General features: G+C 39.5%; 1 protein-coding gene across 3 annotated transcripts in view; it reads left to right on the top strand.

Moving 5' to 3' along the window:
- MCUB (mitochondrial calcium uniporter dominant negative subunit beta) overlaps positions 1-12,384 on the top strand; it is a 95,715-nt gene that overhangs the window by 71,644 nt on the left and 11,687 nt on the right. For 2 of the 3 annotated variants that reach the window (XM_070791076.1, XM_070791077.1), the window contains 3 exons: positions 3,729-3,804; positions 4,321-4,491; positions 8,344-8,448. In XM_070791076.1, the coding sequence (XP_070647177.1) occupies positions 3,729-3,804; positions 4,321-4,491; positions 8,344-8,448 (352 nt within the window). The remainder of the gene's footprint in view (positions 1-3,728; positions 3,805-4,320; positions 4,492-8,343; positions 8,449-12,384) is intronic. The other variant, XM_070791078.1, reaches the window with a different exon arrangement.

Genomic DNA, 12,384 nt, shown 5'->3' with positions numbered 1-12,384 from the left:
CATTAATACTCCCTTCCCCAAGGAAAGTGTGGTATAAACAGTGCATCATTTTCCATTGAAACCCTTTTCCTATGAATAGAGAACCTTAGTGGACTCCCTACTTGCTTGAGTCTTGCTTATCACATTGTTTTGCTCTTGGTGTTGCTACAAGGGGAATGTGTATTCTTTTTGAACATGGAGCAGAGGTGTTGCTTAAGTATTTATACTGTCTTGAGTGGGAAGTACATCTTGTTTTACTTAATAATAAAGATACATAATCTAAAATATGTTAAAACTCTCAAAGCAATCTGATCTTGTTAATTGGCCCAACATGTGATCATAATACATTTCCTTTCCACTAACACCTGCCTCCCTTTTACTTTGAAACTCAAACAGATCTTTCTCATGTTAGTGCTGTTTTCCTTTTCTTACTAAAGCCCTGGCTCTTTTTCTCTTCTTTTTTTCTACTAGCAAACTTACCCTTTTCTTTCTCTCACAACCCATTTCTTCCTGAAACTTCCTCTGCATGTCAGAGATCATGGCAGTTAGTGTATCTTGAAGCTGGGATTCCAACTTGGTTCTGATGGCAAAGCCATCACACTCAACCATCATGACCCTGCAGAAGGACTTAGAGCTGGGCATGGAGGGAAAGACAGGGTCTGTTAGGCAGAAGGGAATAAAGAAGGCATTTCAATATGTCAGTGGCACACAGCTTATCTGGCTGGGGCCCAAGTTCCTGCTGAAAGAGAATAATAAGCGATGGAGCTGTAGAGGGGAGGGGGCCTGTACTGCTCAGGTGAGGCTCACAGACTGTACTGACCCTTGCTCGATACTTTGTGTTGTTTAATCTTTATATTGACTCCACAAGACCCACAAGATATGGGTATCCCCACCTAAGGCTTCAGAGAACAAAAGCACAGTCCTATGACTTATCTGTAATCTCCTGCCATCAGAGAATACCAGTCTTTTCAACTATGGGGTCACTGTGCTTTCTATCAGTACTTTATATAAGCTATTGAAGTCTTCAGGGTTTTAAGTGAAGTGGTTAGGATTGTATTTAGGAAAAAGATGTGATGAAAGAGAAGCCTGAGTCTTCTTTTGACCTGATACTGAATATCATTTGAAGGCAGTAGCCCTTGTCCAGCACTAAAATTGGGATTTCAAAATGATTCTATGCTGAAATTTAGAAGTAGTGACCTGAAAGCCACAGAGGGTCTTCTAGAACCCAGCTACTCTGAAGTCTGGTCTTCGCGCCTATAACTTGAGTATAATCCTGGGCTTATTAAAAATGCAATTTCTCATCCACACACCTATGGACACCTTATCTTTGACAAAGGAGGCAAGATATACGATGGAGAAAAGACAATCTCTTTAACAAGTGGTGCTGGGAAAACTGGTCAACCACTTGTAAAAGAATGAAACTAGAACACTTTCTAACACCATACACAAAAATAAACTCAAGGTGGATTAAAGATCTAAACGTAAGACCAGAAACTATAAAACTCCTAGAGGAGAACATAGGCAAAACACTCTCCAACATAAATCACAGCAGGATCCACTATGACCCACCTCCAAGAATATTGGAAATAAAAGCAAAAATAAACAAATGGGACCTAATTAAACTTAAAAGCTTTTGCACAACAAAGGAAACTAAAAGCAAGGTGAAAAGACAGCCTTCAGAATGGGAGAAAATAATAGCAAATGAAGCAACTGACAAACAACTAATCTCAAAAATATACAAGCAACTCCTACAGCTGAATTCCAGAAAAATAAATGACCCAATCAAAAAATGGGCCAAAGAACTAAATAGACATTTCTCCAAAGAAGACATACGGATGGCTGACAAACACATGAAAAGATTCTCAACATCACTCATTATCAGAGAAATGCAGATCAAAAGCACAATGAGGTACCATCTCACTCTGGTCGGAATGGCTGCGATCCAAAAGTCTACAGTCAGTCAGTGCTGGAGAGGGTGTGGAGAAAAGGGAACCCTCTTACACTGTTGGTGGGAATGCAAACTAGTACAGCCACTATGGAGAACAGCGTGGAGATTCCTTAAAAAGCTGGAAATAGAACTGCCTATGACCCAGCAATCCCACTGCTGGGCATACACACCAAGGAAACCAGAAATGAAAGAGACACGTGTACCCCAGTGTTCATCGCAGCACTGTTTATAATAGCCAGGACATGGAAGCAACCTCAATGTCTATCAGCAGACAAATGGATAAGAAAGCTTTGGTACATATACACAGTGGAATATTACTCAGCCATTAAAAAGAATACATTTGAATCAGTTCTAATGAGGTGAATGAGACTGGAGCCTATTGTACAGAGTGAAGTAAGCCAGAAAGAAAAACACCAATACAGTATACTAACACATATATATGGAATCTAGAAAGATGGTAATGATAACCCTGTATGCGAGACAGCAAAAGAGACACAGATGTATAGAACAGTCTTTTGGACTCTGTGGGAGAGGGTGAGGGTGGGATGATTTGGGAGAATGGCATTGAAACATGTGTATTATCATATGTGAAACGGTTCAGGTTCAATGCATGAGACAGGGTGCTCAGGGCTGGTGCACTGGGATGACCCAGAGGGATGGGATGGGGAGGGAAGTGGGAGGGGGGTTCAGGATGGGGAACACATGTACACCCATGGTGGATTCATTTCAATGTATGGCAAAACCAATGCAATATTGTAAAGTAATTAGTCTCCATTTAAATAAATTTATATTAAAAAAATGCAAAATCTCATACCCCTACCTCAGACTTAACTAGATCAAAAATCTCTGGGAGTGGAGTCCAGGAAGCTGTGCTTTTAACAAGCCCTGTTTATTTAGCAATGGACAATATTATGGTGCCCACATGATTATTAGGTATGCAGAAGCTTGAGAAAGCTTTGATATTTTCCCCTGGGCACTTTACCTGCTTTCAGCATTTCCTGGTTGTCTAATGACTGCCTCTAAAATGATTTCTTCAATAGTAGTACAGAAACTTCATCAGCACATTAAACAATAAGTACTTTATGAGCAATGTATCATCATTGGCATCTAGGAAGCTGACTTATAAACTGTCTTTAGCATTAAGTTTAACTCTAGCATAAAATTTAACTTGCACGTGAAGGTGGCAGCATATGGAAAAACATTTGGGAGGCTATACACCAAAACTGTGAAAGAGGAAGTTATTCATGACACTTGTTAAGGAATGTGGGGTAGACTTTATTCAGGGGGACTGCCATGGGAAAAGTGGGGATTTGTGTCCAAGGAGCAAAGTTGGGCACACGTTGCGGGGAGGTGGTAGATGGGAAATTACTAAGAGGATAGGGTAATTTTTTGCTAACTTGACCTGGCAGGATTCTTGTTGAAGACAGACTGGGGTGATCAGATAATACCTGGGGAACGGTGGAGGACGAGGAATTTGATCAGATACTGAGGGCTGTGTTGGGGGGGAAGGGGGTGGCTAAGCTAACTTGACAATATTCTTGCTTAACTCCCAGAGGACATGCGCAGGTTGGGATTTAGTCAGGCTCAGAGGATCCCAACTCAAGTTTGTCCAGGAGCGAGTCTTCGTCATCTCTACTGTGATTATCTTTGGGGAAAGTTGGGGGACTGTGGAGAAGTAAAGGGAGGGGCTTTAACTTTTACCACCTACATTTAAAAAACATTTTATAGGAGGGTAGTTGCTATCTTCCCCTACCTTTTATATTATACTCTTATACATGGATAATCATTTATATCATTACAGGTTTTGTGTGTGAAACTGTGTGGAAACCTGAAATTCTATCAATCAAATCTTTATAGTACACTGGTGCCATCTGATGGTAAGCTTTCTTATCACTTCTGTGATTTCCCCAGGCTAATTTTTCATCTTTCTAAATTAAGTGAGAAATGTGAGTTTTGAGCAAAACAGACTTTTCTTGTGTTACCCCTTCCACTCTTCCCCATCAGAGTTCAGTTTCTGCCTTCTCTGCTCCCATAAGATCTGATGTCTTTTGGCAAACTCCCATCCCAGTAATCAAAGGAGTTAGAGATGACTTGGAAGTAGTTTCTGCCCTCAGTACATTTTTACCTGGCAAGACTCTAAGCAGATAATTATAACAAAGTGTGGTACACACTTAATAAAATGTTAATAGAATGGTGGGGGGAATATGTTAACTAGTATAATGAAAGCACTATAAGAGTGATACAAATTATTACAGGAATTCAGAGGGTTATGAATTCCATATTTAGGTATACCTTCTAGAGTTTTTGTTCATAATGGTTAGTAATAATTTTAAAGTTATTTTAAAAAGTACATTTTATCCATCCTCTATTATCAACTTTTTTTTTCCTAACAGAAATCACAGTTAGTTATAAACATGGCCTTCCCTTGATAACACTTACTCTGCCATCCAGAAAAGAGCGCTGTCAATTTGTAGTCAAGCCAATGTTATCAACCGTGGGTTCATTCCTTCAGGACCTACAAAATGAAGACAAAGGTATCAGAACAGCTGCCATCTTCACAGCAGGTATATATATATATTTTTCCAGCTTTGTCTTTTTTTCTTCTTTTGAACCTTTGTTTTGTTTCTTTACTTTCTACAAAATTATTATATAATAAATGGTTGGTCTTTACTGAGTCCTTCATTTTTGAACATGAGTGATGTAAAAAAAATGAACTCTAATGGATAAAAAAGAAATGGAAGTTTAATTCATGTTTTGGTTATTTATTTCATAAACTTAGCCCCCAGATTTTTCTCTGAGAAAATTTTAATGACATAGTAATTATCATCTAGTTTTCTGTAAGAAATGTGAATAATTAGAAAATGAAATGCAGGCTCCATGATTGAAATAGACAGTGAATAATACACAAAGAGTTCATTGATCTTTGTTATAAAGCAGTTTTAGAGTGTTTTTTGACAGAATTAATAGGCAGAATTAATTCTCAGGAAACTAGTATGATACCAGCAGAGGTAGTTAATCAGATAGACTTTTAAATAAATGTAGCATATAGCTTTTATATTTGTATGATCTAAGGACATAAAAGCAGGCCCTACGGCCCCTAAAAGAGAATAAAGAATTCTTACCCCAGCCCGATATACCAGGCTACTATAAATATAAACAAATGAATAAATTTGCACTGTTATTTTATTGTAGTATTTACATTCTTAGAATAAGCTTATTTAAAAGTTAATGATTACTATGACAGTTTTGGAAAGGAAATTAACTTGGTTCTGTCCAAGTTCAGAACCAATTAAGGGATAGATATAAAAGTTGGAAGAGTAGAGATTAACAACTAATTTACTTAACAAGCATTGAGCAGCTAACAGATGTGACCTGAAACAAATAGACTGCCAGATATTTCTCCAGCAAAGATGGCTTTATTGCAGAGAGTGGAGAACTGCAGTTCAGTGTCTGCAGCCACTCACACGAGTCACGTGTGAGGATTTGCAAGACGAGGGAAGGAGGACGCTTCTGAAGAAGGAAAGGAAGCGGGGAGGACAGCAGCAAACAGAGGGTCCCTGGCTTTTCACTGGCTGGGTCCTTGGTAAAGAGGAGGCGCCCTCTTCCTGCTGGGCAGTGCCCACAGGGTGTGAGAGCTCCCCCTTCTGGTCTCCAGACTCTATTTAATTGAAGTTCCTGTGTATTAATCCTATATGCCAGGCCTTGTTCTAGATGCTAGAGACAGCAAAGAACAATAGAGATTAAACTCCTGTTCTTATGGAACTAACATTTTACAAGGAGAAAGAAACAAAATAAATAATTTATAAATTATATAAACTTTAAATTTGTATATTAGATAATAAGTGTTCCAGTGAAAAGGCAGAGTCATGGGGAGGTGGGAGTGTGTGCGTTTGGGGGAGGTACTCACTAAGGTCACATTTGAGTGAAGACCTGTAAGAGATATGACAGGGATGGGAGAAGAGCTTTCCAGACAGAGACCCTCAGGTGGGAGCTAACTCCACCCTCAGCCGTAAAGGGAGGGAGCTGGATACAGGTAGGAGGGGTAGGGCAGACTAGGGAAAGCCTCCATTGTAGGTTGTTGGAAGGACTTTGGATTCAACTGGAAGGGGAGTTTCTTCCTGGTAAAACCAAGGTCAGAGAAATGAGGATTTAGCCCTGTGGCCACAATGGCCTAATACTTCATCCTTGACTGGACGTATTCCTGCCAGTCGCAGGAACACCGAATCCCCGGGGCCTTCCCTACGGGGCAAGGCCTGCCTTCCTCAGAAGAGGCAGAATTCAGAAGGGCACCAAACACAGTGCTCACATGGAGTGTGCGCCAGAAAAGCACCAGCATTCTTAGAGTACAGGTGCTCTTTGGACTGAGTGAAAACACTTTCTTGGGGTTCATGTCAGTACTTGCCCAAGAATAGGTGAAAAATTCATCACTGTATCATGAGCTCCTTAAAAGTGTTTCATATCCGTCTCTAGCTGATCCTGTATTAGTATAAAGGAGAATGTAGTACTTCAACTGAGAAATCATACTCGGCTGATTTCTTTTTATTATACTATTTTAAGGAGCAGTTTTGAAGTCATTTAAATGTAAATTTTTAAATGACACTTGCAAATCAGATAAAATGGATTTGGTGTGTTGCTGATCTTTTTTTTTTTTTTTTAAGAGGCTCTGTGGGTGGAATTTGCCGGCATTTAATTTGGGCTTGAAAAGAGTGTTCTAAGCTTGTCACAGTTTTGCCCATAACGTGGGTGGAGTTATTTGGCAATTCCTGGGAAGATGATCTCACCCCAGCTGATGAACAGGAACCCAAACAGCCATATTCTAGGAACAGACCCAGGTGCAGACTTGACTTGCTGCCTTCTGGAACAAAAGAACTGCTGAGAACCAGACAGGAGGCAGGCATCCGGGTTCTTCCTGATTTTACTAGCAGTGTTACTCTTACCATGCGTATTAGTGTAGCTGAAACCTCTCTGGTTGAATGCAGCCAAGCAGATACCAGGCCAGGCGAGAATATATGTCTTGGACTTTATATCAGGTAATCATGTATAGACTATTCTGAAAGAATAATGATAGAGGAAACCCCTCCCAGCACTTTTTTTTGCTTATTATTCAATGAGTTTGAATCTTAACCCCTGGGTTACATTAAACTTCAAAAATATAAGAACAGCTAGGCTAGATAGGAAGCTGTGCAAAGCACACTGACGTTGAAATTTTCCTAGAGATTTTTTTTTCTGAAATGTTCCTAGGATATTTGAAATCACTGTTAGAATCTCTCCTGCCTCTCTCCAGCCTTTAAACATGCCACACAGGTGCATGCTTGCTCCTGCCACAGTTTTGCCTCTTTTCATCTTTCCTAAGCTAGAAAGGGAGGCAGCCCTGTGTGGTCGTGGTTTGAGGTGGTTTAAACAATACAACTCACTCATCTTTAGTAATTAAAAATAAAAGTGTTAGTCACTCAGTCGCATCTGACTCTTTGCGACCCCGTGGACTGTAGCCCACCAGGCTTCTCCGTCCGTGGCATTCTCCAGGCAAGAATACTGGAATGTGTTGTGTTTCCTTCTCCAGGGGATCTTCCCGACCCAGGAATTGAACCTGTGTCTCCCTCACTGCAGGCAGATTCTTTACTGTCTAAGCCACCAGGGAAAGCAAAAGTTACTCAGTTGTTTCTGACTCTTGTGACTCCATGGCCTGTATAGTCCGTGGAATTCTCCAGGCCAGAATACTGGAGTGGGTAGCGTTTCCCTTCTCCCAGGGGTCTTCCCAACCCAGGGATCGAACCCAGGTCTTCCACATTGCAGGTGGATTCTTTACCAGTTGAGCCACAAAGGAAGTTCGAAAAAAATAAAAGAAAGGTGGGCTTTTTTAAAATGTTAACTACCTGTGTTCCTCCACCACGAAGTCAGGGGCTTGGCCATAAGCCACAGAGATGGACACTGGCTGAGCTGAGGAGAGTGTCAGCAGGCTTTCTAATTGGAACTGGCAGAAAACCAGGCTCAGAAGACGGCAGGAGCCACAGAAGGCCGTGGGTGAAGAAGTTAGCCTGGGAATGGTTGGCGGGCTTTGCTGCTGGCACCCCGTCCCCCAGCCTCCACCTCTGCCTCCGCTGGCCTTGCTGCGATGAGTCCCTGCCTCCCTCCCCGGAATCTGTGCATGACTGTCTGTAGGAACTGTCCAGTCTCACCAGGAGCGTCAGTCTGGACCCCAGCCCTGCTGACAGAGAGGGGGTGATGGGAGGTCTGCTTGTTCGTCTTGGTCCAGGGTAACGGGCAGTATTGGGAGCATTACTCCCAGTGGGAACAGTATTGGGTATTGGGGAGCTTCTGCCCACCCAAAAAGGCAAATGTCCACTGCTGTATTATAAAGACCTGTTGAAAAATGGTTCTTATTATTCTAAAACAAGGACATATTTTTGCATTTTCAGATGGCACTGAAATTGCAGCTTCAACCTTGATGGAAATTTTGCTAAAGAATGATTTTAAACTTGTTATTGATAAAATAACATATGATGTACAGTGCCCTATGAAAGGTAAGAAGCACAGCTGTGAACTATCTTCACATTTCCCTGTTGCTGTGGGCCTTTTTTCAGGGAGCAGGCTTATCCTGAGAATCTTTTTAATTAACCGAATGACCAAGAAGGCTTTGGAGAACCAGTATTTAAGCTTTTCTAGCAGGGTAGAAGTGATCGGTAGAAGTTGGGTGTCAGGGCTTAATGTAGTCTCACATACTCTTTTTAGACTTTTAAGACTTTGTTCTAGGATCTTGAATGCTTAATCTGACATTATTGGGTTAAGAAGAAGTGGACCTGAAAATCAGGAACTCAAGTGTATACTGTTGTACAGTTTTTAGCTCTTTTTTTTTTTAAGTAGGCTTTATTTTTTAAAGGGCAGTTTCGAGTTCATAGCAAGATTGAGCAGATAGTACAGAGGTCCTGTATACTAATGTACCCATTCCCCGCAGACTCCCCTACTGTAAACACCAGAATGGAACATTTCTTTTTGTCATGAACCTACATCGAAACATCGTTATCAGTCCAAGTCCATACTTTACATTATGGTTTGCTCTTGGTGTTGTATGTTTTATGGGGTTTTAAGGCTATATTTTATTACTGAACTGTAGTTGCTTTACAGTGTTTCAGAGTTCCACACAGTGATTCAGTTGTGTGTGTGTGTGTGTGTGTGTGTGTATATGACTGAGATTCTTGTCCGTTATAGATTATTACAAGATACTGAATGTAGTTCCCTGTTGCTTTATTGTTGTTTTCCAGTCCCTAAGTTGTGTCCATCTCTTTGAGACCCCATGAACTGCAGCATGCCAGGCTTCCCTGACCGCCACTATCTCACAGATAGGATGAGATGGCTGGATGGCATCACTCACTCAGTGGACACACGTTTGAGCAAATCCTGGCAGATAGTGTTTATTTTGTATGTAGTAGTATGTATATGTCAATTCCAGATTTCCAATTTATCTCTGGCTTGTTTTATGGGTTTTGATAAATGTATAATGACATGGATTCACCATTCCATTGTCATTTCACACAGAATAGTTCCACTGCCCCCAAAATCCTCTGTGCTCCTCCTTCATCTCTACCTAACCCCTAACTTCTGGCAGCCGCTAATCTTTTTCCGGTCTCCATAGTTTTGCCTTTCCAGAATGTTGTATAGTTGAAATGGTACAATATGTAGCTTTTTTTCAGACTGGCTTCTTTCACTGAGTAGTATGCATTTACGTTTTCTCGTCTTTTCATGGCTTTACAGTTCATTTCTTGTGAGCGCTATTATTCCATTGTCTGGATGTATCATAGGTTATATATCTGTCCACCTACTGAGGGACATCTTGGAGGTTTCCAAGTCTTGACCATTACAAATAAAATGGCTACAAATGTGTATGCAGGTTTTTATGTGGACATAATTTTTCAGTTTTTTTGGGTAAATGCCAAGGGGCATGATTGCCCGTATAATGCATATATTTCGTTGTGTAAGAAACTCTTCCAAACAAGCTGCACCATTTTGTATTCCCATCAGCAGTGAATGAGAGTTACTGTTGCTCTACATCTTTGCCAGCATTTAGTGTTGCCAGTGTCTTGGATTTTGGCCTTTCTTAAGGTGTGAAGTAGCAGCATTTCCTTGTTTCAGTCTGCACTTGCCTGGTAACTATTTCACATGTTTACTTACTATCTATATATCTTGTTTCGTGTGGTGTCTCTTCAAGCCTTTGACCGGCTTTTTAAGCATGTTGTTAATTTTTAAGGTTTCTTTGTATATTTTGGGTAACAATTCATTATCAGATCTCTATTGTGCAGGTATTTCTCCCACTGTTTTTCATTTGGTTGTCACGGTCTTTTGCAGAGAAGGGGTTTTGTTTTAATGAATCTGAGTTTATCAGTTATCTCTTTTGTGGACTGTGCTCTGGCTGTTGTATCTAAAAAGTCATGGCCAAACCTGTTCTTGCATGTTGCCTACTTTTCCCATCATGGGCCTTACCATATTAATCACATCTGTCTTGATTTCCTGGTCTGATAATTCCAAAATCCCTACCATATCAGATTCTGATGTTTGCCTTGTTTCTTTTTTTTTTTTTTCTTAAAAATCAAATTTATTCTTTTTTTTTTTTTTTCTTTTTTAGTCAGTGTAATTTTATTGGCAGCAGTTCTTCCCCAAACGAAAGCCAAACTTAAGGATTACAAATCACAAAAGTTTTTCAACAATTTGCATGTTGGGCTGTCAGGTTGCTCACCCTTAGTACTTGGTCATTTTCCATCCAGCTCTAGGATTTTCTCAGGTTGAGAAATACTTCTTTGTCATCAGTTAGGCTGACGGGTCTGGAGCAGGACAAAAATCTCTAGAGATTCAAATGTCCACATGTTCAAGAATTCTTTTTTTTTTTTTTTTTTCACCTTTGCCAATAGGTTATTTTTATTTTTTATTTTTTTTTATATTTTTTAATGTAATATTAATTTAATATTTGAAATCCGGCAATGTAATTCTCCACATTAACAAAACAAAGGGGGAAAAACATGATCATCACAAGAGATTCAAAAAGTGGTTTAGACAAAATGTAATACCAATTCATGACAAAAACTCTCAGGAAACTAACAATAGAAGGGAATTTCCTCAGTCAGGTAAAGTACTTTTAAGAAAAATCTGTATGACATAATAATTTTTTTTTTTTCCCCAAATCTTCCCACCCTCTCCCTCTCCCACAGAGTCCATAAGACTGTTCTATACATCAGTGTCTCTTTTGCTGTCTCGTATACAGGGTTATCGTTACCATCTTTCTAAATTCCATATATATGCGTTAGTATACTGTATTGGTGTTTAAAAAGCCATTAAAAAGAATGCATTTGAATCAGTTCTAATGAGGTGGATGAAACTGGAGCCTATTATACAGAGTGAAGTAAGCCAGAAGGAAAAACATCAAATTTATTCTTAAACCATCTAAAATCTAAGGAATATAATAATCCAATCAATTACAGTGAACAATTGCTTTAGAATTATAAAATGTTCTTCTATATCCTTAAATTTTAATGAAAATTAACCTTCATTATTAAACAAAAAAGTTTTTTTTTTTAATATGAATGTTTACTTGAGATAATTACAGATTCATCTATTCAATATTACTCTCAATAGCTTTTGGGGGGACTTCATAAAGTGTCACAGTTGCAGTTGGATAAATGAGTACAGTGATATCTATTCAGTGATCTATTACATTTTTCTAAGTATTAAATTTAAAGCTTCTTATTTTCATTTAATTGCTCATGCATCAGTTTAACAGTTCAGACAAAATTTCCAATTTATCACTCACAAATTGAAAGTAAATAGCTTAGTGGGAGTTTGAGAAAAATAAAATTCTTCAGAAATAGTAGTTTCTAAAGACTTTAAAGTTCATAATTAAATGGACTGAGTTATGATATTAACAAGATGTACACAGGAAATTTAAAATATCACACAAGCAGAAAGTTGAAAGGAGCTTTGAGCTCTCATTAAAGTTCTTAAAATATATATTGAAATTATTTATTACCAGTCTCTTGTTGTCAACTTTACATTTATTTTACCAATTATCTGAGCACCCACTTGCAGAGTAAAGCTCTGCGTCCTTGATTCCCTTACAGTGAATTGTTCCTGTTTTAATACTCAATTGGTTTTGACTTTTTGAAAAGTGTATTTTATATTCACTGTGTGTAAAAGTCGCTCAGCTGTGTCCGACTCTTTGTGACCCCATGGACTATAGCCTGTCAGGTTCCTCTATCCATGGAATTCTCCAGGCAAGAATATTGGAGTGGGTGAAGTGAAGTGAAAGTTCTCAGTCATGTCCGGCTCTTTGTGACCCCATGGACTATACAGTCCAAGGGATTCTCCAGGCCAGAATACTGGAGTGGGTAGCCATTCCCTTCTCCAGGGGATCTTTCCCATCCAGGGATCGAACCCACGTCTCTCTCATTGCAGGAGGATTCTTTACCAGCTGA

The sequence above is a fragment of the Bos indicus genome, chromosome 6 (assembly GCF_029378745.1).
Source record: "Bos indicus isolate NIAB-ARS_2022 breed Sahiwal x Tharparkar chromosome 6, NIAB-ARS_B.indTharparkar_mat_pri_1.0, whole genome shotgun sequence".
NCBI lineage: Eukaryota > Metazoa > Chordata > Mammalia > Artiodactyla > Bovidae > Bos > Bos indicus.
Note: the sequence above shows the minus strand (reverse complement) of the source record. Positions and strands in the feature narration are given on the sequence as shown.